Below are 25,177 nucleotides of genomic sequence, written 5' to 3'. Positions count from 1 at the left end.
TATGGCTCGCTGTCAGGGTGGAGCCCACTTCGGGTTCTCTGTCCCCCCCATTTCTGTCCCTCCCCCATTCGTGTGTGCTTTCTCCCTCTCTCTTTCAAAAATAAGTAAACATTAAAAAAAATTTTTTTTTAAAGATAGGATTAATGAAAACGGTAAATCAGCAATAGTCGTTTCCACCTCAATATAAAAATGTCTCTACTTACCTAAGTTATTTCTGTATCGTAACTGATTGCGGATACTGTACAGAACAACCTGCTTTTCATATTCTCTCTGTGAATTTCCAAGACTCTAAAAAAAATAAAATAAAAAATTCAAATAGTTTTAAAAATAGCCTCTGAACTAAACAACAGTACTTTTTCCTCATACAATTTCAAAACCACTCCCTCTAATTTTATCCTCATACCTCTAATTTCCAGAACTGAATACAGAATATTTTCTTAAATGTTATTATACTAATTTTCATGCTATGACATTAGAGCAAAAATTCAATGTGTTTATTATTTTTAGCCTGCCTTCCTTAAAGGACTTACTGAAATTACCTAAAGTGCTTATCAAATAAAAGAGCAGTCTGAGAGCATATAACTTCATTAACAAAAAACTAAGCTCTATTTACAAAGACTTCGTTCCTGATTGTTCCTAATTCGTGTGTTGAATAGACAGATGGATAAATGGACGGGTGGCTTCATGCACCTACATTTTTCTAAAATGTAAGACTGTCAACAAAAGACCTTGTCTGCTAATTGTTTATAGCTGATGGCTATAATTATCAAAAATTAACATTTCTGGAGAATGTACATTTCAAATGTACCTCTAAATGATAAGATAACTTCTTAAAAACATCATCTCCTTATGGCCTCATTGAAAAATATTTAGGGGCGCCTGGGTAGCTCAGTCTATTGAATGTCCATCTCAACTTCAGCTCGGGTCATGTCTTGGGGTTTGTGAGACTGAGCCCCATGTTGGGCTCTATGCTGACAGCGTGGAACCTGCTTGGGATTTTCTCTCTTCCTCTCTTTCTGCCTCTACCTGCCCCCACTCGCATGCACGTGTGTGTGTGTGTGTGTGTGTGTGTGTCTGAAAACAAATAAACATTAGAAAAAATCCAGACAATTTTAGAATTTTGATGTTTTTTAAAGAGAAAAAACTTTCCCACTGTGCTTTAGTGTTTTTTTTTTTTTTCAACGTTTTATTTATTTTTGGGACAGAGAGAGACAGAGCATGAACGGGGGAGGGGCAGAGAGAGAGAGGGAGACACAGAATCGGAAACAGGCTCCAGGCTCTGAGCCATCAGCCCAGAGCCCGATGCGGGGCTCGAACTCACGGACCACGAGATCGTGACCTGGCTGAAGTCGGACGCTTAACCGACTGCGCCACCCAGGCGCCCCTGCTTTAGTGTTTTAAGTTCAAAGATAGATTCTCATGAAAGCAAAGCATAAGTGTGTCTGATTACAGTCAACATTATATTCAATGTGCGACCATAAACTTAATTTAATATATGACTGCTATCCCCTTCTAATTACTGGGTATGATCTTCCCAACACGCTGTAAAATAAAATTAGATATCACAGGAGACTAATGGCAAAAAGATCAGAAGATTCAGTTATTATACTTCCTACTCACAGGTTTGAAAGCTGAGGTAAACGTACACACACACACACACACACACACACACACGCTTTCACCAAAGGCCATCTTACAAGACAGATAAAACTCATATTTAAATAAACCAGCACCTAACTGGACCCACTGGTGGGATGTATTTTAAGAAAAAGGTGATGTGAGAAAACTAACATCTCTCTTCCTTCATCTAAATTAATTAGTTTATCACAGGCTAAACCGTGACTCAGTTTACTGCCTGAATATATGTGCTTAAATTGTTTCATTCTTCTTTAAAGTTACAAGTGGTTAGTAACAAAGTTTATTATGGAGAAACCGCTCCACATCCTCCACCCAGCACCAAAGCCAGGATCAGTAATTAAGATATTGAGGGGAGTTAAACACTGGGCTTGCTGTGAAATTTGTAAAGGGTCTCCTCCAGCTTCGCTGCCACATAAGTCTCCTTCTCAAGGAACACAAAACACACAGACAGAGCACCACTTTGCTAGAATCTCAGCAACCTCAACATGAGGTTTTGCGCTTCTGTTTTAAAATAAATCTCTTCATTTATCATGACTTACAAGCATTTTCTCCCTTTCTAACTTCATCCCTGGTAACTCGAGAACAAAGAGTGTAATCACGCCGCTCAAAATGGAAGGGTCTGTTATTTCTAAGCTAGTTAGAGAATACAGTGTTTAAATGCCTAAGCCTCTGTGCCAGGCATTCAAAGTAATGACTGGTCCTGATCAATCAATACATATGTGTACCCACAGATATCTAAAAACTACACTAAAAGTTGATTTTATTCTTCACTACCCATATACATAAAATATAATTGCTTTGTTCACAAAGATTCTTTGGCTTCCCTCCCACTCCTACCCCAAATTTCCCACCATTCGCATACTAAAACACTGTTACCACTACAGGAGGCAAACTAAAAGAAAGGTCATTTTACTCTGAGATGCGCTGACCCTGCAGAAATACTGACCAGATCTGACAAATGAAGCTGAGCTGCATATAATGGGAACTATAACAGATGAAAGAGTGACACAGGTACTGGTTATAAAATACCCACTGTGCATCAGATTATGCTAAAAGCATAAGGAATTTTTTTCTCCGGACTTTTCTCCTACAAACCCCAATCACACACCACCCCCCCCCCCCCCCCCCCGCAAAATACACCAAATCTTTAACTGACCTTTCTCACATGACACAGAACCTCATCATAAGACTTCCCTTAAAACACCTACAAATTGTTTTTGAATCATGAATACAAAATACTGATAAACTACAGAAATATCCTGAAATAATGGCCTTATCTATAACTTTTTAATGTACTTTTTAAGTTTTTGTATAGCCATATCACATAAAAACATTTCATCCCACCCATATAAAAACTAATGGCTTTACACACATTTTTTAAAAATCTGAAATCACCTTCTGGCCTGACATACCTTTTTTAAAAAAATCTGAAATCACCTTCCCCCAGTTTTCAGAAGTGGGAAATGAGTCATTTCCAAATTAGACTCATCAAAGCTTACTGGAAATGCTATCAAACTACTTAGTATTATAATGGCAAAAAACAAATTCTTTCCATACAAGGACTACTTCCCACTTTGAAAGTGACTGAGCTTTAGCTCCTTGAAAAGAAATCTCAGACTGATACCATCACTCATTCACTCCAAAAATGTCTACTAAAAGCCAACCACATGGTAGGTGCTCAAAATGCAAAAGCAAAAAACAAGTAATGTATGCAGCAAATGCAACACAGTGGGGTCAGTGCTGTGGGTGAGAAACACAGCGCTGTGGAGGATCAACTGCTCCACATGTAGAAAGTCAGGGAAACCTCCCTGGAGAGTTCTGACATTCAAGAAGCTACAAGTAATCTCTAGGAGGAGACAGGTAGCGCAGGACTGAGTTGGCATTTAGAAATCTCGCTCCGGTGTAATGTGAGGAATGAATGGGAGAGAGTCCCATCCTGCGGGCAAGAGACCAAGTAGAAAGGTGATGTAGTAATCAAAGGCCGAGCTTGACCTAGGCCAACAGTGGCATGGCTACATGAAGTCCAAGGAAGCAAGTTGTACAGATGGGTTTTCCAACACCGTCTATAAGCGGAAGCTCCTTCTAAGCTAAAATGGCTGCTCTTTTTTAAGTGATCTTACCAAAACTAATTTTAATTTAATGTCACGTCTGTACCTAATTATAACTCTGATCTGTGATTATTTTTAATAGTCATGACTAAGTATTAGATATGCTTTTGCCAATACGAATTTAGATCAATTATTCATGCTGAACATAATCGAATCATCCATCTTTCTTCCATTATGCTACATTTATTTCTGTGAAAAGAAAGAGTAGAGGAAAGATGGAAACAAAGAAAAAGATTGTTGGTTCCTCCAGTTGTCTTTGGACACACCACAAAACCCTAAAGAACAAAAGTACCAAAGCCCTCATTCAAGCTTAACAAGAGAAATTTACTCAAGTTTAGAGCTTTGTTCTTTCAAGTCAAGATAAATGCCACATGGGCAGCCACTGACAACCAAGAATTCCTTCTCTGTCTTTCTACCTTCTAGTTTTTTTGGGTATCTCACAGTGAAAGCACTCTCCCTGCCACATGACGCATCACCAGAACCTTAAACTATTCATTTCTTAGAACTAAGCCCCCAAGCCGAGGGAAAAAGCAAATAATCCTTATACCATCACCACCACCACCCGAAACTCCGATTATAACTCCCCAGCACCAATGGAAACCAGAATTTCACCCTCAACCAAGTGGAAAGGGAGGAAACCTGAAGGTCAATCTATGGTCTGTGGTCTGAGAAACAGTGCTTTATAGGCAGCATGTATCACTACCTTCCTAAGATTCAACACCACCCGCTGTATTAGGCTCTTGTTCATTTATTTGTTTACTGTCTTTCTTTGCTAAAATGTAAGATCCATGAAAACAGGGTCTCCGTCTTGTTGACTGGTGCAAATTAACCACCAGCACCTACAAGAAGGCACAGTGTGCAGGTGTTCAATTACTATCTGTTGAGCACTGAACAGAAATGACACTCAAGCAGTTGAGAATTAACCCTCAGAAGAAAACCTCCTGTCAGTCTCCTGTTGCAACATCTCTAATAAACCTATCTTGCCTAGAGGATAAAGTCCCACAAAACCAAGTACAAAAGCCCCTTCAAAATCTGGCCCTGCCTGCTTTTCCAGACTCATCTGCTACAACCTCCACGCACTCACAAAATCCCACCTCCAAACACCAACATACCCACAACTCCACCTCCCGTGATACTAAGTTGCTAGCTACTCTCAGAACACGCTCTTTCACTCGTGCGAGCCTCGTAAAACAACTTTCCCACTTCCCGGAAAATCTTATTTCCTCTTATCTCTCATTCGTCCTCTAAGGCCCAATTTCAATGCCTCCACCACACAGCATCCAGACACTCCCTGGACAATTTCTTACTCCCTCCTCTGTGTACCCACATATACTATAATACAAATACGTATGAGTTGCTATCATCCTGTAACGTATTTATTTAACGTTCGTCTATTCCCCACCATCCTAAAGTTCTGGAGGTCAAGAACCGTATTAAGCAGATTTCGCAAGCGCCTAGCCCAGTGCCTAGTTTAAAGGAGGCTGCGGGCAAAGGTGCCAGGCGAGTCCATCCCTTTTAGCAACGGCCCCATCCTGCCCCTGTGGCCCCACAGCCGTCCCTCCCTAACCCTTGACCTGCAGGTCGATTTCCCCGAGACCGGGGCGGGGGAAGGGCGGGATTCGGCCTCGAGGAGCAGCGCCGGCCCCGCGGGCACGGCAAGCAGGTGACGACAGGGCGGGGCCCAGGTCCCAGGTTCCGGCCGTACCTGCCTCACGTTGGCCGGCAACTTGCTCCAGGGGTAGTTGTGCCGGATGTGGAACTCCACGTCTATATTCATGATGCCGGGAGCCCGGGCCGGCAGCGGCGACCGCAGCTGGAACGACACCTCCCGCCTGCCCGCCCTCGGCCTGTCGGGGAGCCCGCGGGAGGCCTCGCGCCTCACACTGCGGAGAGCCGGGGCTGCCCCATGGCCAGGGCTCCCGACAGCTCCGCGCTGCCGGGCCACGGGGCACAGGAGCAGCGGTGACCCGCGCCAGGAGCGCCTCTGCAGCTCCAAGTTTCTTCCTAGTTTCGGCCCGCCGGAAATGGCTTTGGACTTGCGTCACTTCCGCCCACTGGCGCGAGGCCGGAGGGGCGGGGCGCCGAGAGGCCTCCTGCCCCGCCCCCTGCCCTCTGTGGGGCGGGGCAAGAAGGTGGTAAGGAAAAAGTAAGGGGTAACCGCCCCCTACCCACGTGCTTGGCTCAGGCTGTCAGTCTCCGGATGAATTGAGATACATTCTTGGGTCTGCATTGCCATCGGATGTCTTAATTTCCCCAGTGTGTGAACCCAGGTAGCTCCCGTTTCAGGCACAGTGGTAAGCTGTCTGAGAATGATGGGCTTGGGGAGGGAGTCATAACTGGCTTCAAATAATGAAAGAGCGGTGAGCTCCTCCCCACCCCATTGCCAGCCCTGAGGAATCTCTTCAATCAATGAATGGTGTTGGGAAAACCGGACAGCCGCATGCAAAAGAATGAAACTGGACCACTAGTTTACATCATACACAAAAACAAATTCAACATTGATTAAAGACTGCTAGACGCGAAACCATAAGACATGGGCAGTAAGGTTTTTGACATCAGTCTTAGCAGTATTTTTTTTGGACCAGTCTCTTCAGGCAAGGGCAGGAGAAGCTAAAATAAACTAATGGGATTACATCAAACTAAAAGCTTCTGCACAGCAAAGGAAACCATCAACAAAACTAAAAGGCAGCCTACTGAATGGGAGGAGATATTTGCAAATCATACATCCAATAAAGGGTTAATGTCCAAAATATATAAAGAACTTATACAACTTTGTATTTCTTTAAAAATCTGATTGAAAAATGGGCAGAGGACTTGAATAGACGTTTTTCCAAAGAAGACATACACATGGCCAACAGGCACATGAAAAAAGGCCCAGTACCACTAATCATCAGGGAAATGCAAATCAAAACCACAATGAGATATCAATGCACGTCTATCAGATTGGCTTTTATCAAAAAGACAATAACAAGTGTTAGTGAGGATGTGGAGGAAAAGGAGCCCTAGCTTGTGGGAATGTAAATTGTTGCGGCCACAGTGGAAAACAATATGGAGGTTCCTCAAAGAATTAAAAACGGAACTATCGTGCAATCCAGCAATTTCGGGGTACTTATCTGAAGAAAATAACAGCACTAATTCAAAGAGATACATACATCCCAATGTTCACTGCAGCATTATTTACAACAGCCCACATATGGAATATTACTCGGCCATAAAAAGAAGGAAATCTTGTCATTTGTGACAACATGGATGGAGCTAGAGGGTACTATAATTACCTAATAATAAGTTAGAGAAAGACAAATGCCATATGATTTCACTTGTATGTGAAATCTAAAAACAAAACAAATGAACAAATAAGACAAAACAGAATCAGACTCATAGGTCCAGGTAACTGTTGGTTACCAGAAGGAGGAAGTTGGTGGGGGCAGGCAAATTAGATGAAGGAGATTAAGAGTTAGAAACTTACAGTCAGAAAATAAGTAAATCAGGGATATAATGTACAGCATATGGAATATTGTCAACAATGTCATAATAACTTTGTATTCTGACAATGGTAACTAGATTTATTATCATTTTGTAATGTATAAAAATATTGAATCACTATGTTGTACCCCTGAAACTCATAAGCTATTGTATGTCAATTATGCTTCAATAGAAAACATTTAATCTAATTACAATTGCCTTAAAACTTCTTAACTTTCTATTCTTACAGCCCACAACCATTGTTAGAAACATGCAAAATACAGAGAGAGAGAAATTACCTATTCTTAAAGTCTTCTAAAATGTCCAGATTTCTTCATGTGCACATTATTGGGAACTCCTCATGGGTACGACAAGTAATGCTAAACATAAATCTCCATATTCTTTAATTATGAAAATTAAATTATAACATAGCACATGTAATCAATATATTTAAATGCTATAAAGTTTAGTTAAGTCTTCTGAGAAATTTGATCTCTTGCAATCAGTGGGAAAATATTTTAAGAAAGCAAGAGTTCAGGGGCGCCTGGGTGGCGCAGTCGGTTAAGTGTCCGACTTCAGCCAGGTCACGATCTCGCGGTCCGTGAGTTCGAGCCCCGCGTCAGGCTCTGGGCTGATGGCTCGGAGCCTGGAGCCTGTTTCCGATTCTGTGTCTCCCTCTCTCTCTGCCCCTCCCCCGTTCATGCTCTGTCTCTCTGTCCCCAAAATAAATAAACATTGAAAAAAAAATTAAAAAAAAAAAAAAAGAAAGCAAGAGTTCAGAAATACAACATTTATTTTGAAACAAACCCAGATCTCTTCCCTATTTTAAAATACAAATGTGAAAAATCCCACAGCATCAGACCCCCTTCTCCCACCAGTCAGTGAAGCTGAGGACAGGTAATCTGGCTCAGAGGGAACATGGACTCTCCTATGGACCACACTCCTGACTCTTTCCTACCACCTCTGTCATGGAGACTATCAGTTGTGAAAATATCCCACTTGCACTGTATTTATTTTGGAGTGGAGAAAATTTTCTGTATTATTATGTGTTGAAAGTTGAAAAGACAAGAAAAACACTGAAAGACTCAGCTGTCCATCCTCTCTTGCATTTTACACTTTAGAAACATGAAGACATTTGCCATTGCCTAAATATGCCAAATACGATAACCCCTCTCTTGTGTGCTTCCCCCTACTTTACTTACATTGAAAACTTCTCATCCTGACACTGTGAACAGAGTACTAAAGAATCAAGAGGCAAGCTTGGAGAAGCAGGAAGGGGCAAGAAAAATGTGGGACCATTTTTCTCTACGTTAGGGAGTTTCTAGGATTTTCCTCTGCAAATGTTGGACAGCAACTGAGAGTCACAAGTCTGTTTTAGAGAGAGGCAGAGTCATAGAGCCTGTGAACGATTTATATTCTATATTTATCTATAATATCGGAAATGACACATTTCTGCCATCTGAAGTCAGTCTGCGTTTAGAACATGTCTGGTGTTGGGGCGCCTGGGTGGCGCAGTCGGTTAAGCGTCCGACTTCAGCCAGGTCACGATCTCGCGGTCCGTGAGTTCGAGCCCCGCGTCAGGCTCTGGGCTGATGGCTCAGAGCCTGGAGCCTGTTTCCGATTCTGTGTCTCCCTGTCTCTCTGCCCCTCCCCCGTTCATGCTCTGTCTCTCTCTGTCCCAAAAATAAATAAACGTTGAAAAAAAAAAATTTAGAACATGTCTGGTGTGGAAATGAACATTCCACACAATTAAAACGCTGAACTATTGTAATAGTTAAAGTGCCCACTAGGGGCTGATCTCACACAACATTTCTATACCTAAAACCTGCAAATTCTTCACTTCCTTTTTTATTGACTTTTATCCAAACCAATCTCTCAGGCCTGAAAGTCCTTTAAGTTTTTCATTTACTGGAGCTTTTCTCCTATATCTGATAGCACCAAATGTTGTCAGTTCTTCCTTGGAAATTGATGCAGTGAGGACTGTGGGGCAGTGGTCCAACTGAGGTTTGCACAATCTCAAGGGCACCCCTGAGCCTCAAGTTTTCTGCTTCTTGGTAGGCCAGGGAGACAAGAAAATCCATCAGCTACAAAGCATGGTTTATCCTTAACTGAAAGTATTTTCATGGTACCCATGATGAGGAGTAAAATTACATTTTGAGTGAATGGGATTTGTGAATTCTACCATTGGTATTAAATTATTTTCTTTCTTTATTTATTTATCATCTATCTATTTTTTTTAATTATTTTTATTTTTATTTATTTTTTTTTAAATTTTTTTTTTCAACGTTTATTTATTTTGGGGACAGAGAGAGACAGAGCATGAACGGGGGAGGGGCAGAGAGACAGGGAGACACAGAATCGGAAACAGGCTCCAGGCTCTGAGCCATCAGCCCAGAGCCTGACGCGGGGCTCGAACTCACGGACCGCGAGATCGTGACCTGGCTGAAGTCGGACGCTTAACCGACTGCGCCACCCAGGCGCCCCAATCATCTATTTTTGAGAGAAAGCACAAGCGCTTGTAAGCTTGGGGAGGAGGGGGGGCAGTCAGAGAAAGAGGGAGAGAGAGAATCCCAAGCAGGCTCCACACTGTCAGTGCAGAGCCCAATGCAGGCGCAAACTCACAGACTGTGAGATCATGAGCCGAAATCAAGAGTCTGAGGCTTAACTGACTGAGCCACCCAGATGCCCCTCAACTGTATCTTTTTAAAAAGGTGGCACTCGCTGGAAAAATAAAGAGGTCAAAGGGAGGAAGTTATGAAAGCCTATGAAAGTGAGAAGCCATCTGGAGAGCTCTTCTCATTTTTTGTCCCCTTTACTTCATCAAATAAGTTCATTTACGTATGTGGGTAAGATACGGAATGAAAGTTTTTAATGCCAGATTTTGTGTTTTTTCAATGAAGGGAAGGGAGTAGTCTCAGGAGCATGAGAATGACCTGAGAAGTGTTTAAAATTACCAATGTCCGGGCCTCGCACCAGATCAATCCTATCAGAATTCCTCAGTTGGAGCCCAAATGATTCAACGTACAGCAAAGGTTGGTAACCACTTACCAGGGCTTTTCGGGCTTCGGGTAATCAATAAGCAATTTGTTGAATTTATAAAATGAGGAGACGAACAAAGATGACATCTAACGCGCACTCTAACTCTACAACACAATTAATTCCATGACCAGCCAAAATAATTTACTTTGCATATGCAAAAAAATTCTCCCAGTCTGCCCCAGGCTTTTTTGTACACAAATACACACAAGCATCTGTTCCACATTCATATAGACTAAGGACATAGTTTCTCTCGATAATGTTGGGAGAGCCCTGAGAGAAATAAAGAATTACACACTCTTGGACTAATGGAACTTATCTGAGTTTGTGTTACACCTGGGTCCATCTCAGATAGTTTTAGTTTATTTGGGTGTATTGTCACAGTGGCTTAGAACTTGGCTGAAATGAAGTATTTTTTGTTTCCTTTTACATTATGTCATCCAAATTTTATACCTTTAGCAACACGTAATCTCTTGACTGTCTAACAAGAAATAAGAGTTTATGTACTGGTGTAAACTGTGATCAGGGATTAAATTCACATATAGCGGAACTGCTTCATGACCCCTATTAGTGAGATTTGAGTGACAGATAGATACCTTCCTGGGTACATCTACAACTGATCCCAGAACAACGTAAATCATCTATTTCTTGGCCCAGGTCTTTGTAAACATTTGTTCTCTCACTTTGCAGAAATGTGGAATTCTCTTTTCTTTTAGAATTTGTGAAGATATAGTTAAATGTGGTTAGTGACATGTCTTCTTAGACTTGGTATAGATTTAATGCATAGTGATTTTCTTTTTCTTTCTTTCTCTCTTTTTTTTTTTTAATAGGAACCCAACTGAACCATGTACCCGGTAAAAGGTAAAAGGTAGGCCCAAGAAAGCAAACGTCAGGGAAAAAAATCAATTAAAAGGCCAACATCATCCATTTGCCTTTGAGAAGATAAGGATTACTACAAAGAAAGGGAAAGAGAGAGTCAAGGTTCACCATTGGAAATAAAAAGTAGGATTTTTGAGTGAGCAAGACAGTAGTAGTCTTGGAAGCTAGGCTTGGTTGGGAAAGGTTTTTTAAATTATTTTAGTTCCCACTGGCATATCTTGAGGAAAACAGAAGGGGAAGATGAAATCTTCAAGGTAGAGTATTTCCGGAATAGTCACCCCACCCCCTCCCCCTCCCACCCCAGGGAGATGACTGGACTTCAACAGAAAGAGGTTGATTTAAGAGCATCTTAATTAGCAGATTTAAGGCCCCACTCCCCACCCCTAACACTACCCAGTGGGGTGAGGATGTGAAGATAATAAAATCCATCTTCAAAAATAAAACAGCTACATTTTCGTTGTCTGTAAAGTCACATGTGAACATTTTCACCTCCCAAACACCTGCCAGCTTTAATCTGAGCCGTGATTTACTTTCTGCACATGGAGGATAAGAAGGAGCAAGGCTGAGCTGGAGGGACTGTCCCTCACTATCTGCCTTCCAAGATAGTATCAGTAGCCACATATTAGGATCCCAGGTAGTAAACAACAGCAGGGTTTGTCAAGAGGGGAAGCACGGCAGGTTCCATGGGCCACTGAGAAAGTGGGATGGCTAAGAAGGCCCAAACTGTGACTTACCAAGGGCCTGTATCTAAGGGAACTATGAGAGTCCTTTGAGGGATTAAGTTCCTGTGGCAGACAGGTTGTCTAGGCAGACAACCCTGACCGGGGCTAAAAGAGTATAGAGGGCAAGATTGCTTCGTGGATTCGATCAATGAAATTAACATGAAAGACTGCAATTAATTCCCGAGTGTGAAAGAAACACAGAGCAAACAACAATTGGGACTAAAGAAAATCCCAGAGGAAAATCTCTCACTCTGTACATCAGGGAGAAAGATGGGAAGATTCTCCGCCTGGATCTCACCACCCTCCTGATTCTTGCAGCCCAACAACAGAAATAGAGTGAGTAATTGATTTTTTTTTTTTTTTAATTTATTTTTGGGACAGAGAGAGACAGAGCATGAACGGGGGAGGGGCAGAGAGAGAGGGACACACAGAATCGGAAACAGGCTCCAGGCTCCGAGCCATCAGCCCAGAGCCTGACGCGGGGCTCGAACTCCCGGACCGCGAGATCGTGACCTGGCTGAAGTCGGACGCTTAACCGACTGCGCCACCCAGGCGCCCCAGTAATTGATTTTTGTCCCACTGCCAAATATTGATTTCCGATTCTGGAGAAATATTAATTTAACAAAAGGATACATTCTTTCAAGAAAAATTTGCCAAGTGCTTTCTAGGTGCGAAGAACTATGGTAACTATTTGGGAATAGAGATGAATAAAGCATGATCCTCTCCCTTAAGTGATTTACAGTTTTGCAGGGTTGAGAATCCAGGTTCTTAATTTGATGAAACCAAAGTAGAAAACAATGATGAGTATAAGACAATAAAGGGTCTAGTGGGAGAAAGTGGCTCTTCTGATTAAGGATTCTGGAGGCAATCACAGAGGAGGTAGTGTTTTTACCTGAAGGGATCCTAAGGGATTGGAGGGAAAGGTGCTTGGGCTGGCAAGAAATGGTATGGAAGATGCCATGGAGGCCAGAACACGCTAAAATAAAAAGGATTGAGTGATGCTCTTGTTAGACCCTGGTGACCAGAAAACCTCACTTGAGGGAAGAGCTGTCTTTCTTTAGCTCTTCAGTGTTTTGTGCTATATTAATATATCACGATCGTAATATTGATCTTTGTATTGAAAATACTAATAAACAAAAAAACACAAAAACTCAATAAATAAATAAGTAAAATACTAATAAACAAATGGACCTAGTTTATAATCTGTCCTATTTTTACAGAGAACCCCCCCTCAAAGAATTTCTAACACCCAGTCAAAGAAAGAAATGTGTAAAGAGATTGAGATCACTTGTAGTTTCCTGCCAAGGATAATGCCCCTGGATTCTAGAAAAATAAGAAGCTGGCTGTTCATTTTGTAAGTAAAACACATAGGTTTATCACACACGGCATTAAAAGGATGATAACTGGTACAAGCTGGTACTGCATATTTCTGATATGAGAAGGTAGACACACCTGCAAATAGCAAATAATGACATGATATCGTGCAACAACACCCAGGAGAACATACCAGAACTGCTTAGTCACCTCATTTCATCCTATGGGTATTATCTCCTCACTGGGATACTTCAGAATTCTCAAGACCAGAAGTTCTCGACCAGGGGGCAATTTTTGCCCCCAGGGAAGATCTGGCAATTTCTGGTTGTCACAACTGGAGAAGATGCTACTGACATTTGGTGGGTAGAATGCTGTAATGCTTTCCTAAAATCCATAGGTGAGCCCCTCCCCCATACACACACAGAAAGAATCATCTGGCCCCAAATGTCAATAATGTCAACATTGAGAACTGTCCCCTAGACTACAAACCACTTGGAACAAAAACGAGTACTCTAGGGGCACCTGGGTGGCAACGTTTTTTTGTGTTCCACATAAGATCATCTCGTGTGCTCCACTGGGAGACGTTCCATTCTTCGAGAGCCAACCCCTCTCTAGCAGACTTTTGTCATTCATTTGACTGTTGAATGTCTAAACATTACGGATCTTACTTGGAGGCAGAGCCCGCCTCCCATCAGAGGAGCTATAAATGCCAAATATTCTCCTTCTCAGCTGCCTTTGCAGCTAAGGTGTGAGCATGAGCCTTCAGCTTCAACATTCAGACGTGCTCCTGTCTGGGTCTGAATCAGCAGCTGGTGACCAAAAGAAGAAGGCATGGGGTCCATGGGCTCAGTCTCAACAACATGAGCTCTCATGGCTCCAGGTGCATCCAGCCCTGGGAGGTTAAGGTGGCAGAAATGTTCTCACTACTTCAAGTGACCCAGTAGCAAGTGAATGCCCAGAACTGCAGACTTAAATGCTAGAAGAACTTCAAGACGAATGTGGAAGAGAAACGTGAGCCCAGTCAGGGGGTAGTGAGGACCCTGTCAGCCTGAACATCTGCACTTCACCTAACGAAGGCACCTGCTGATCAGATCCATGTGGGGATACAAACCCTGTGCTATCTGGTCTGATTTTTCAAGGGAAATAGGAATTTAGAGTTTTGTGTGAATCTGATGGGCAACCCATTCAAATTAGACAATAACCCATGGTGTGGGCAATACTGATGGGGACATGCCTATCAGTCAGCTTCATTTGTCAGGCCACCGTATGCAAACTCCAGGGTATTCCTAAATGCTCTCACCTCTTACTGTGTCCTCAGTGGAAGATTTAACTGAGAGAGCAGTTAAAGCAGCCTGTCTCTACTCCTGCAAAATTAGTAATAATACTATTAATTATAAACATTATTAAGTAGCAGTAACAATAATAAATAATCAATATTAGTAAGACTTCAGAACTTCCAGATTTTTTTGCTAGCCTTCCAAAGAGAAACTTTAGTCCCTGAATATAACACAATTCCATGTCTCTGTACTTTTGCTCGCGTTGTTTCATCCTCCTTTATTAACCCCACTTTGCCCGATGATACCCTACTTTTCCTTCTAAACTCTGTTCAAGGGTTACCTCCTTCTGGAGGCCTTCCCTGATTTCCTCTCCCTTTCCTTCCTCCCCTACTCGTTCACCTTAGGTTAGGTCCCCCCATAGCACCAAGGGATAGGATAATATTCCAGACCTTTAAAAGACAATGTCTTAGCCCCAATTCTATAGCAAACAGGTGAATACAGTGCATGCTAACACTTTATTGGGAGTACAATCCCAGGGCACTGAGAGTACAAGAGAAACAACATAAGGCAGGAAAGGCCAGAAAGCAAATATAAGCAACTGTGTTCCTTCAACAGGCCCACAGCTTCTCGAGGAAACACAGTGAGTTGCTTAGTCCTGTGTGATGCCTCTCAAGAAGCAATATGAAACGACTGTACCTCAAAACAGTTACTGTGGGGCAAAGCGGTGAAGAATCTGTTGGCTCCTTCCTGTCTTCAGCCTCCCATTGGTTAAAAGCGGAACCAGGAAATAGTGACTCTCCCAAGCCAGGAGTGTTGGAGCTTGCTGGAGCTGGGGCTGGGGCTGGGGCTAGGGCTGGGCGGGGCTGGGGCGGGGCTGGGGCGGGGCCCGCCCAAGGGCACGAGTTCTGCAGTGAGTGCCTTGCATGCTGTCCACTTCCTAGCAGGTTGCAGGCACCATGGGCCAGCACAACATCACCTCCTCCAAGACCATGCTGGTGTTTCTTAACCTCATCTTCCGGGGGCGGGGGGGGGGGGGGGGGCAGCTGGCATTTTATGCTACACGGGAGGCTATGTCTTTATCACCTCCAAGGACTATAACCGGACTGTTTCTTTGAAGATGTGAACTCTCTCATCCCCTCCGTAGTGATCATAGCTGTAGGACCCCTGCTCGTCATTATTGGGTTCATTGGCTCACGGGTCACGATCTGAGAAAGCCATGCGGACTCGCCACGTTTGTCATCAACCTACTCTTGGTTTTGTCACAGAAGTTGTTGTAGTGGTTTGGGGATACGTTTACAGAGCAAAGGTGAAAAATGAGGTTGACTGCAGCATTCAGAAAGTGTATATAAGGCCTACAGTGGAACCAACCCCAGTGACACTAGCCGGGCTGCTGATCACATACAGAGATAGCTGCACTCTTGTGGAATTCACAACTATTCAGACTGGGACAATCCAGACCGGTTCAAGGAAACCAAAAACCAGAGTGTCCCTCTTAGCTGTGCAGAGAGACCACCAGCAGCTCCAACGGTCTGGCCCACCACTCCGACCTCTACGCCGAGAGATGTGAGGCTCTAGTTGTGAAGGAGCTACGAGAAATCATGATGCATATCATCTGGGTTGTGCGGGCATTTGCAGCTATTCAGCTGCTGGGCGTGCTGTGTGCATGCATCAGATTGTGCAGGACGAGTAGAGATCCTGCTTCTGAGCCCCCATCACTGGTGAAACCTCTGCCTGGTGCAAAGTGCAAGCCTGAGCTTTTAAGTCTTGTTGTTCTGATTTGGAAGGTGAATTGAGCAGGTCTACTGCTGTTGGCCTCCTGAGTTCATTTAGTTAAAGCTCACGCACACAGGTGTTGGACAGATCAGCATGGCTCTACATGTGCCCACCTACCCCACCCACCACCACCTATGACTTTCTTTCCCCCTATTATAGCTGACTCTCCATGTCCCTAAGGTTTTTTTTTGTTTTGTTTTTTTAACCTGAATTTTTTTTTTATATGAAATTTATTGTCAAATTAGTTTCCATACAACACCCAGTGCTCATCCCAAAAGATGCCCTCTTCAATGCCCATCACCTCCCCTCCCCTCCCTTCCCTCCCACCCCCCATCAACCCTCAGTTTTTTCTCAGTTTTTAAGAGTCTCTTATGGTTTGGCTCCCTCCCTCTCTAACCTTTTCTTTTTCCTTCCCCTCCCCCATGGTCTTCTGTTAAGTTTCTCAGGATCCACATAAGAGTGAAAACATATGGTATCTGTCTTTCTCTGTATGGCTTATTTCGCTTAGCATCACACTCTCCAGTTCCATCCACGTTGCTACAAAGGACCATATTTCATTCTTTCTCATTGCCACGTAGTACTCCATTGTGTATATAAACCACAATTTCTTTATCCATTCATCAGTTGATGGTCCGTGTCCCAAAGTTTTTAAGTATGGCGGTATATGTTCCAATTTCAGAACCATGTGCAGGTTGCATGGTGTGGGAGAATCAAAGGAGGGCCCGGGCCTGCTTCTGTTACCACCATGCTACCAGAGTATCACTGGGCCCTTTCAGTCTTCACGACGACGGAGAACTCTCGGCCGAAGATTTTTGTGGAGAGGGGCCCAAGCTGTGGTTGAAGTTAACACTGGATGGTGCCCCTAGTCTGTGTCCTTTTAAAAAAACATATACTGTAGTCCAAAAAGATAGCAACTGGACAAAATGGCTGAAATAGATTTTAGAATCATACAATGTGTATCTTGGTTCATCTTCAAAACCAGACTAATCTTTCAAACTAGAGGTTTTTCATCAAAGCTGGCCTTACAGGAGTATGTAATGTATGTACTACTGTTTTAAGACAATTAGTGAGTGAGTGTGTGTTTTTGTATGATTGAGCCCATTCATAGTAAGTCTAAACTCATTAGGATTAACGTACCCATGTAGACAAGCACGTAGATATTAGCTCAGTTGTGAATAGAAAATTCTAATTTGGGGCACTAGGGTGGCTCAGTCAGTTGAACATCCGTCCAGACAACTTTTGATTTCAGATCAGGTCGTGATCCTAGGTTGTAGGATTGAGCCCCATGTCTGTCTCTGTGCTGAGTGTGGAGCCTGCTTAAGATTCTCTTTCTCATTCCTTCTGCCCCTCTCTCCCACTCGTGCTCTCTCTCTCTCTCTCTCAAATAAAAAAAAAGATTAAAACAAAGAAAAATCTAATTCAATAAATTCGGTGTCACCCCTCAAAAACAAAACAAAACAAAACAAAACAAGAATAATGTCCAGATTACACAGGCCTCACAGCAGGACAACCTCCACGTAGCACTTTCCACATCGTGTAAAATGATGCTTACATGTCTCTTCAGCAATTGTGCAGTGACACCAGTAACGTCTTTATCACTTATATCTTTAGCATTTGCACAGTGCTCAGCATATAGTAGGGAGAGAGTTGGGTTTGGCAGACATTTATAAAACATCTTGTGTTGTCAAGTTGAATGAAGCCTAGGGGTGGGTGATAATACCTCTAATTACCAAAACCATGAGTCAACTCAGTACTGTGTGCTTTAACAAAACTCTCTGTAAGAGTTCTCCAGAAACCAAAACAAAACTTTTATTGAGAGTTCTCCAGAAAAACAGAATCAATAGAAAATATACTTATCACTGACCTATACACACATACACACTATTATATTATATATTATATTATATTATATTATATTATATTATATTATATTAATTGGCTCACACAGTTATGGAGCCCAACATGTCCCACAAGTTGCCCTCTGCAAGCAAAGACTTAGGAAGCCAGTGGTGTAATTCAGGGCAAATCCAAAGGCCTGAGAACGGGGAGCACCACTGTCCAAGGGTGGAAGATGGACATCCCAGCTCAAGAAAAAAGAGCAGAAATCAGCGCTTCCTTTGCCTTTTCTATGTGGTTGGGGGGGAGGAGGGGGAGCACTCAACTGATGGGATGATGCTTGTACTCACCTCAATGAGGGCAGATCTTTACTCAAGTCTACTGAGTCAAATGCTAATCTCTTCGGGAAACACCCTTCCAGACCCACCCAGAAATAATGTTTTGCTAGCCATCTGGGCTTCCCTTAGCCCAGTCAAGTTAAAACATAAATTTAAGCAGCATACTTTCCAACCCAAAGTACACTGACTTCTGGCCTTCCTCTCCATTCCAGTCCTCTCTGGCCTCGCAGGCACCTAGATTCTCTTCAGCTACCACAGTATAATCTTACCTGGGGTGGTTGCTGTGGACAAAATTCTACCAAATTAAAAAAAAATCTGCAACATATACAATATCTATAATTAGACACCTGGGGTTTCACTATTGTTGACCTTGAGTGATGTCCACATGTCTATACAATGCGGTTGATTTTTCTACAAGGTTTTCGTGTATCTTTTCAGCCAAATAAAAATGTTCCTTTTAATAGTCTTTATTGTGGTAATTAGTTCTAAGCACTTGCCTCAGTAGGGCTCCCTCCAACCACCAGAATTCTCCTGATGACACTGAATCAACAACAAATGAATATTATTACATAGAAAAGGATTAGAAAAAAATCCGTATGGGATTTTTATATTTGCTAGCAGGGCGGGGGGGGGGGGGGAGTGTCTTTTTCAATTCTTACCACCATTCATTTTGTGCATCTACTTAGCACATAATCACTTTGTCCATGTGTTGGTTTTCTCAGCTAGCTCTTAAACATCCCTGGGTATTTAGCATCTGGCTAGGTATCTTCCCTCACTGCTAATTTAAAAGGTTTCATGTTTTCTAGCCACTTACCATGCACCCCAGAAATGAAATACAAAATTTCAACTTGCTCTTCTCAGGGCGGGGCGGAGTGGGGGGTGGGGTGGCTGATAAATGTGAGTGGAATGAAAAGGGGGAATTTTAAAAATGAAATTGTGGAAAATAAAATACATCGTTGTACCTAATTACTAATTAAATTCCCCGTAACACTTGATTCCATTGTTACTCTGAGAATTCCATCTCTGTAAGTAGTCTTGACTCTCAGGAAAGGTTAGAAAGACTTAGTTATCCATTAAAAAGTGATGTGTAACCTTTATCACTTCACCCTTGGCAACTGTGTTTTATATGGCATATTGGTCAGCAGGTGATTTATTAGCTTCCTGTTCTATTAATTATTTATCCGCTATTGCTATGCATAACTAATATCACAATGTTCTATAGCATTTATTTAAAGATAGATCTTGAATATTCGAGAGATCTGAAATGCAGGCTGAAAACAATTTTTATGGCACTGCCGTAGTCTACCTTTTGCCATGTGTACATCATCAAACAAAGTTTACAAAGCTCCTGAGGGGAGCCCACACATGTTGCGGTCCTTGAAAGAGCAAAGGGCCTCGGAACAAATAACTTTCAATATGTACCTTCTTTATAAAAAGCTCAGGTCTTGAAGTCAGCCAGGAAAACAGAGCCAAAATGTGGGTGGGTGGGGGGAGCAAAGACATCTTATCTCAGGTATCTTAGTCATTGTGTACCTTATAAAGCAAAATTTGATTTCTAACATGGAACAGGCTTTAAAAGATGGCATGAAAGTAATAGGAGTCTGCTCCTAATAGGCCACTGCTTGGCCCAGAATCACGAAACGAAAAGTCAGAAATAAAAATATTCTTTTGCACATTAACGCAGGCAACGCTAACAGATTAGCAAATCTTTGGAACAACACCAACAAAAGTTTTTTCACTGATGCTAGTACATTTCAGTAAGAAAGGACTAAATAAATTGTCCCACCTGAAATCTTATAATCAAAGTAGTCTTTGATTATAAGATAGAAGGAACCTTACAAGGTACTGGTCTAACCCCCTTGCTTTACAGTTATGAACACAAAAGGCCATAAAGACAAAAGCTTACTCCAGAGAAGCGACATGGTGCAGAGTGCCTTGAGGGTGAGGTGGCCGGGGACAACTATATGTCCTTCCATGATCTTGTGAGACATTATCTGCTCTACTTGAACCCAGTTAGACCGACTCTGACTGTAATCAAATCTCTTTACACAAATTAAAATAAATTTACTAATCTTTAAAAATTAAATTAATTCAATAAGAATCTATTTATTATTAATTAGTCATTAAAAACTAAAACTGAGGAAAGATGGCTTCCAGTCAGGTGACAGGCATATTCCTGAAAACCTGTAAGGTGCATTTGTACAATTAAAACGTATTTTAGACACTTTGTTTGCTTCATATTGCTCTCAGGTGCGTTTAGCATCGTTAACTACTTTCCCTCTTGAGACATTCTTGCCTTTTGAGACATCACAGTCTTCCAGCTTTGCTCTGCTCTTAGTCTCTGCTGCTTCTGTCTCTGTTCCTCTGATGAACCTTCTGACGTCTTCTCACCACCCTCCAAATGTGCTTCCCAAGTCCTGACCTCAGCTCTCTATTCTCTTTCTGCTTCCTTTGCCCACACACATCTCAAGACACTACCATCCCTCTGTGTGGATGGATCAAACGGCTCCATCCCTGACTTCTCAGCCAAATCCAGTGCTCTTCCGCCTCCTGCCCTCGAAACTCTTCTCTCTGCAGGCTGTCTGGTACCTGGGTGCCCACATTGCCTCCTAGAGCAGCTCCATCCTACACAGTTCCATAACTAAAGATGGCAGCACTGAACACCCGCGACTCGCACTTGAAATCTTGGATTTTCTTCCATAGCTTCCCCTTTGCAGGGAATTCAAGGGCAGGCATTCCCATCTAGATGAACTTCCCAAGCTCCTCAGCTTGCCCTTGCCCCTCAACACAGCCTACTCTGGCCACCTCCTGCTCATTCCCTACTCATTCACCACTGCCAATGCCATCCCCTCCATGCCCTTCCCCTCGAGGCCCTTCCAGCCCTGGCCACTCCACATTCCCAGAGTGAGGCCCATGACCCCATGAAAGCCTCCCTCATTCCTTTGGGTTGCCATTTCTTCTTCCCCAACTCCTGTAACCTACTAGTTACAGAATGGCCTGTATTAGTCTGTATTCGTCTATAAGAGTCTATAATATAGTCTGTAGTAGTCATTTCGTACATCAATGACATCCTGGTCTCCTACTATTTTTTTATATCTTATTCCCTACAGAAAGGTAATGTTAAGTTTTTGGAGGGAAAGCACCTTGTTTTCTACCTTCCTTTCTTCTGCCCCATGGAGCTTAGCACAGCGTTATAATTCTCCCAATGTAGCAAATGATACATGTGCTAATGAATGAAAGTGGAGTTCTGAAATGCTGCAGTGTAGGCCAAACGTGGTGGCTCATCTTCACGGAATGACGGACAGTGGAGCCCTGTCTATCAGCCAGCACTGAAGCAAAGCTCACAGGACAAAACCCACAGGAAGGATGGAGCCATTAGAGAGGGGGCATTGCACGGGTGCATGGGCAGCTGTTGAGCATGTCCCTAGCAGTGGCCAACCACAGGCAGGCTGCCCAAGAGGATGCATAAAAAGTTGTACCAGAAGTGACAGCTCCAAGGGAAGGGCACTTTGTTCCTCTTTTGGAGGCTCCGGTGTTGCATCTCAGCCTCTCACTGGGTTCAAAATACTCTGGGCTACTGTTTCCACCTCTCTTCCCATCCTCAGGATCTCTCCTGTTTCCCTTTCATTGTCTCCTCTTGCTTCCTTGATGCTGCTCTGTTGGCCCTCTGCAATGGACATCTCTTGCTTTGAGCAGTCTACCATCCATTCACCCTTCTTTCATTAAGAGCACACAAGTTTTCTCTGGGTGCCCACCCCTTCTTCCACTCTCAGACCACAAGGTTTGGGTGGGGTTGACTCCTCTCTCAGCTCTAGAGGTGACGTGAAATCCAGTCCTCACTACGTCCCCCCCAGCTACGGTGGCCAGCTCAGAGAGAGTATGAGTACTAATTGGCACCAGGGATTCAGATCAGGATGTGTATTTGAATTTGGAGGAAAGGAAAGTTCTCATTTTCTTTTCACTGGATTTGGAATTGTGAGGAAGAAAATGTGGACCCACCGACAGCCATCTTGCCCTTGAGAAGGAGGATCCCTTTGAGAGGGAAGCAAGCAGAACTGAGAAGTGAAGAGAGACCATAGATCCTGGGGCTATATATTGAGTAGCTGGATCCTGCTACACCTGAAGCTAACTAACTTTTCCAGTTGTGTGAGCCAATAAATTCCTTGTTTGTTAAGTTATTATGAGCCAAGTTTTGAGTCACTTGTAACCCAAAGAGTCCCAATAGGTCTTCCTAATTGTTCGTAGTATTTTAGGTCTGGAAGTAAATGTAGAGATGAGTTCAATCCTTACATTTATATAACAGTAACCGAAGAAACGGAGAGAGCGTGACTCTAATATGAGCACACTCCTAAGTTGTAACAGAGCCCACCCTAGACCCAGGTCTTTGCTCTCCCAGTGCCATGGTGCTTCTGCCACAAAACGCTCTATCAAATCGAGGCATTTTTTCTTCCATGGATGTTTTATTTCCCCTACTAGAACATAAGACCTATGTCCTACATTGTCCACATGTCCTTAGCTTAGCACGGTATCCTGCCCGTGGCAAATGCGCAAGTACAGGTTAGCCAGTCACTGAGTTAAGAAGGCTTTTTATACCTTGAGATGTTTGTTTGTATGCTTGCCGGACAATGTGTTACTTTCAGGGTCTTTTTTTTTTTAAGTTTTTTTTTTAACATTTATTTATTTTTTGAGAGACAGAGAGAGAGCATGAGTAGGGGAGGGACAGAGAGAGAGAGAGGGAGGCACAGAATCCCAAGCAGGCTCCAGGCTCTGAGCTGTCAGCACAGAGCCCCATGTGGGGCTCAAACTCACCAACTGTGAGATCATGACCTGAGCCGAAGTCAGATGCTTAACGGATGGAGCCACCCAGGCGCCCTGCAGGGTCTTTAGTACTAGAAAAGTAGAAGAGTGTGGAAATACAGCTGTTGTCAGCAGCTGTAATCACTGCCTGCAGATGCCAGTGTTTTTGTCTCAGTCAAGTAGCCATTCTACACAGACAATGCAAAGACTCGTCAAGCAACAGGCGTGTCTCTGCACTTGAAAATGTATGAACTAATGTGGAGGGAAAAACAACGACAGACAAACGCGCCAAAAAGACAAACATTTTCTGGCTTTTTTACGTAGAGGAAAATAGCAGTCCAAAAATCAACAGTAACGTTTGGGTTCTCTCTAAGTGACCAGACGTCCATAAAATACTGCTAATTATCCCTGTAGAAATGTGCGACTTGACTGCTATCTTTAGAAAAGTAGCCTCTATGTGCTTTTGTTATTTTAATGAGCACGGTAAGCCTACAAAATAATCTGAAATACTTATGGCCTTTTGATTACATACTATGAAATTCTCCCAAAGTCTTTCTAAACGGAAATTTTATTAAATACAAATGCTACAGCACAACGTGTTGCGGTAATCGCAGCAGCTGGTGAGTTTGGGGTTTGTTTTTGCTCTTTTAGAGGTTTTATTAGTTTCCCAAGTCTACTATAACGAAGTACCACAAATGGGGTGGCTTAAGATAACAGAAACTTACTGTCTCACAGTTCTGGAGGTTAGAAGTCCAAAATCAAGGGGCTGGTAGGGCCGTGCTCCCTCTGAAACCTGTAGAGAAGAATACTTCCCTGCCTCTTCCTGGCTCCTGATGGTGGCTGGCCGTCCTTGGCGTCCCTCACCTTATACCCTAAATCCCGCCCTCTGCCTCCATCGTCACATGGCCTTCTCCCTGTGTGTCTGTGTCTTCACGTGGTGCGTTCCTCTTCTTTTTTTTTTTTTTATTTTTAACATTTATTAATTGAGAGACAGAGAGACACAGAGCATGAGCAGGGGAGGGGTAGAGAGAGGACACAGAATCTGAAGTAGACCCCAGGCTCTGAGCTGTCAGCACAGAGCCCCACACAGGGCTCGAACCCACAAACCGCGAGATCATGATGTGAGCCGAAGTCAGATGCTTAAACGACAGAGCCACCCAGGTGCCCCTATAAATGACCTTTTTTAAAAAATGTTCGTTTATTTATTTTGAGGGGGGAGGGCAGAGAGAGAGGGAGAGACAGAGAATCCCAAGCAGGCTCCATCCATGCTGTCAGCATGGAGCCTCACACGGGGCTCGATCTTATGGACTGTGAGACCATGACCTGAGCTGAAATCACGAGTCAGACACTCAACCGACTGAACCAGCCAGGTGTCCCATAAATGACATTGTTAAGAAGTGTTAGAAGCTTAACCTTGGTGGGTGATACAGAAGGAGAGACTTTCTTTGACAAGACTGATCTATGACTTGCTATGGAGACCCATAAGGTTAGAAGGAGATTAGAACTTTGGCTGACATCACCACTTTGAAAACCACCGAAGTTCGGGGCGCCTGGGTGGCTCAGTGGGTTAAGCGTCCGACTTCGGCTCAGGTCATGATCTCACAGTTCGTGAGTTCGAGCCCCGCGTCAGGCTCTGTGCTGACAGCTCAGAGCCTGGAGCCTTCTTCACATTCTGTGTCTCCCTCTCTCTCTGCCCCTTCCCTGCTCATGCTGTGTCTCTCTCTGTCTCAAAAATAAATAAACATTAAAAAAAAAAAAAAAAGAAAACCACCAAAGTTCACGAGATGTAAATGAACAGACCTAGTAGAGGTCTAGTAGAGAAAAATATGAGGCACCTGTAATAATTTGGAATCACTAAATCTGTAAGATGATAGTAAACCAAACAAACAAAAACCCTTCCCTCACTGTTCTGTGCCCTCTCTCCTAAAATGTCCGCTTACTCTTCTTTCCCAGGCAGATCCTCTCCTTTCCCGCTGGGCCCCCAACCATGACGACCT

General features: G+C 43.2%; 1 protein-coding gene and 1 pseudogene across 2 annotated transcripts in view; one reads left to right on the top strand and one right to left on the bottom strand.

Moving 5' to 3' along the window:
• FAM91A1 (family with sequence similarity 91 member A1) overlaps positions 1-5,760 on the bottom strand; it is a 45,049-nt gene extending 39,289 nt beyond the window's left edge. Inside the window, exons 1-2 of one of the 2 annotated variants that reach the window (XM_047842314.1) lie at positions 5,452-5,760; positions 204-288 (exon numbers count right to left, since the gene is read on the bottom strand). In XM_047842314.1, coding sequence (XP_047698270.1) covers positions 204-288; positions 5,452-5,523 — 157 coding nt within the window. In that variant the 5' untranslated portion in view covers positions 5,524-5,760. The remainder of the gene's footprint in view (positions 1-203; positions 289-5,451) is intronic. The other variant, XM_047842315.1, reaches the window with a different exon arrangement.
• Positions 5,761-15,392: 9,632 nt separating this feature from the next.
• On the top strand, positions 15,393-16,229 carry LOC125156211 (tetraspanin-3-like; annotated as a pseudogene).
• Positions 16,230-25,177: the final 8,948 nt, after the last annotated feature.

Source organism: Prionailurus viverrinus, chromosome F2 (assembly GCF_022837055.1).
Source record: "Prionailurus viverrinus isolate Anna chromosome F2, UM_Priviv_1.0, whole genome shotgun sequence".
Classification (NCBI taxonomy): domain Eukaryota; kingdom Metazoa; phylum Chordata; class Mammalia; order Carnivora; family Felidae; genus Prionailurus; species Prionailurus viverrinus.
Note: the sequence above shows the minus strand (reverse complement) of the source record. Positions and strands in the feature narration are given on the sequence as shown.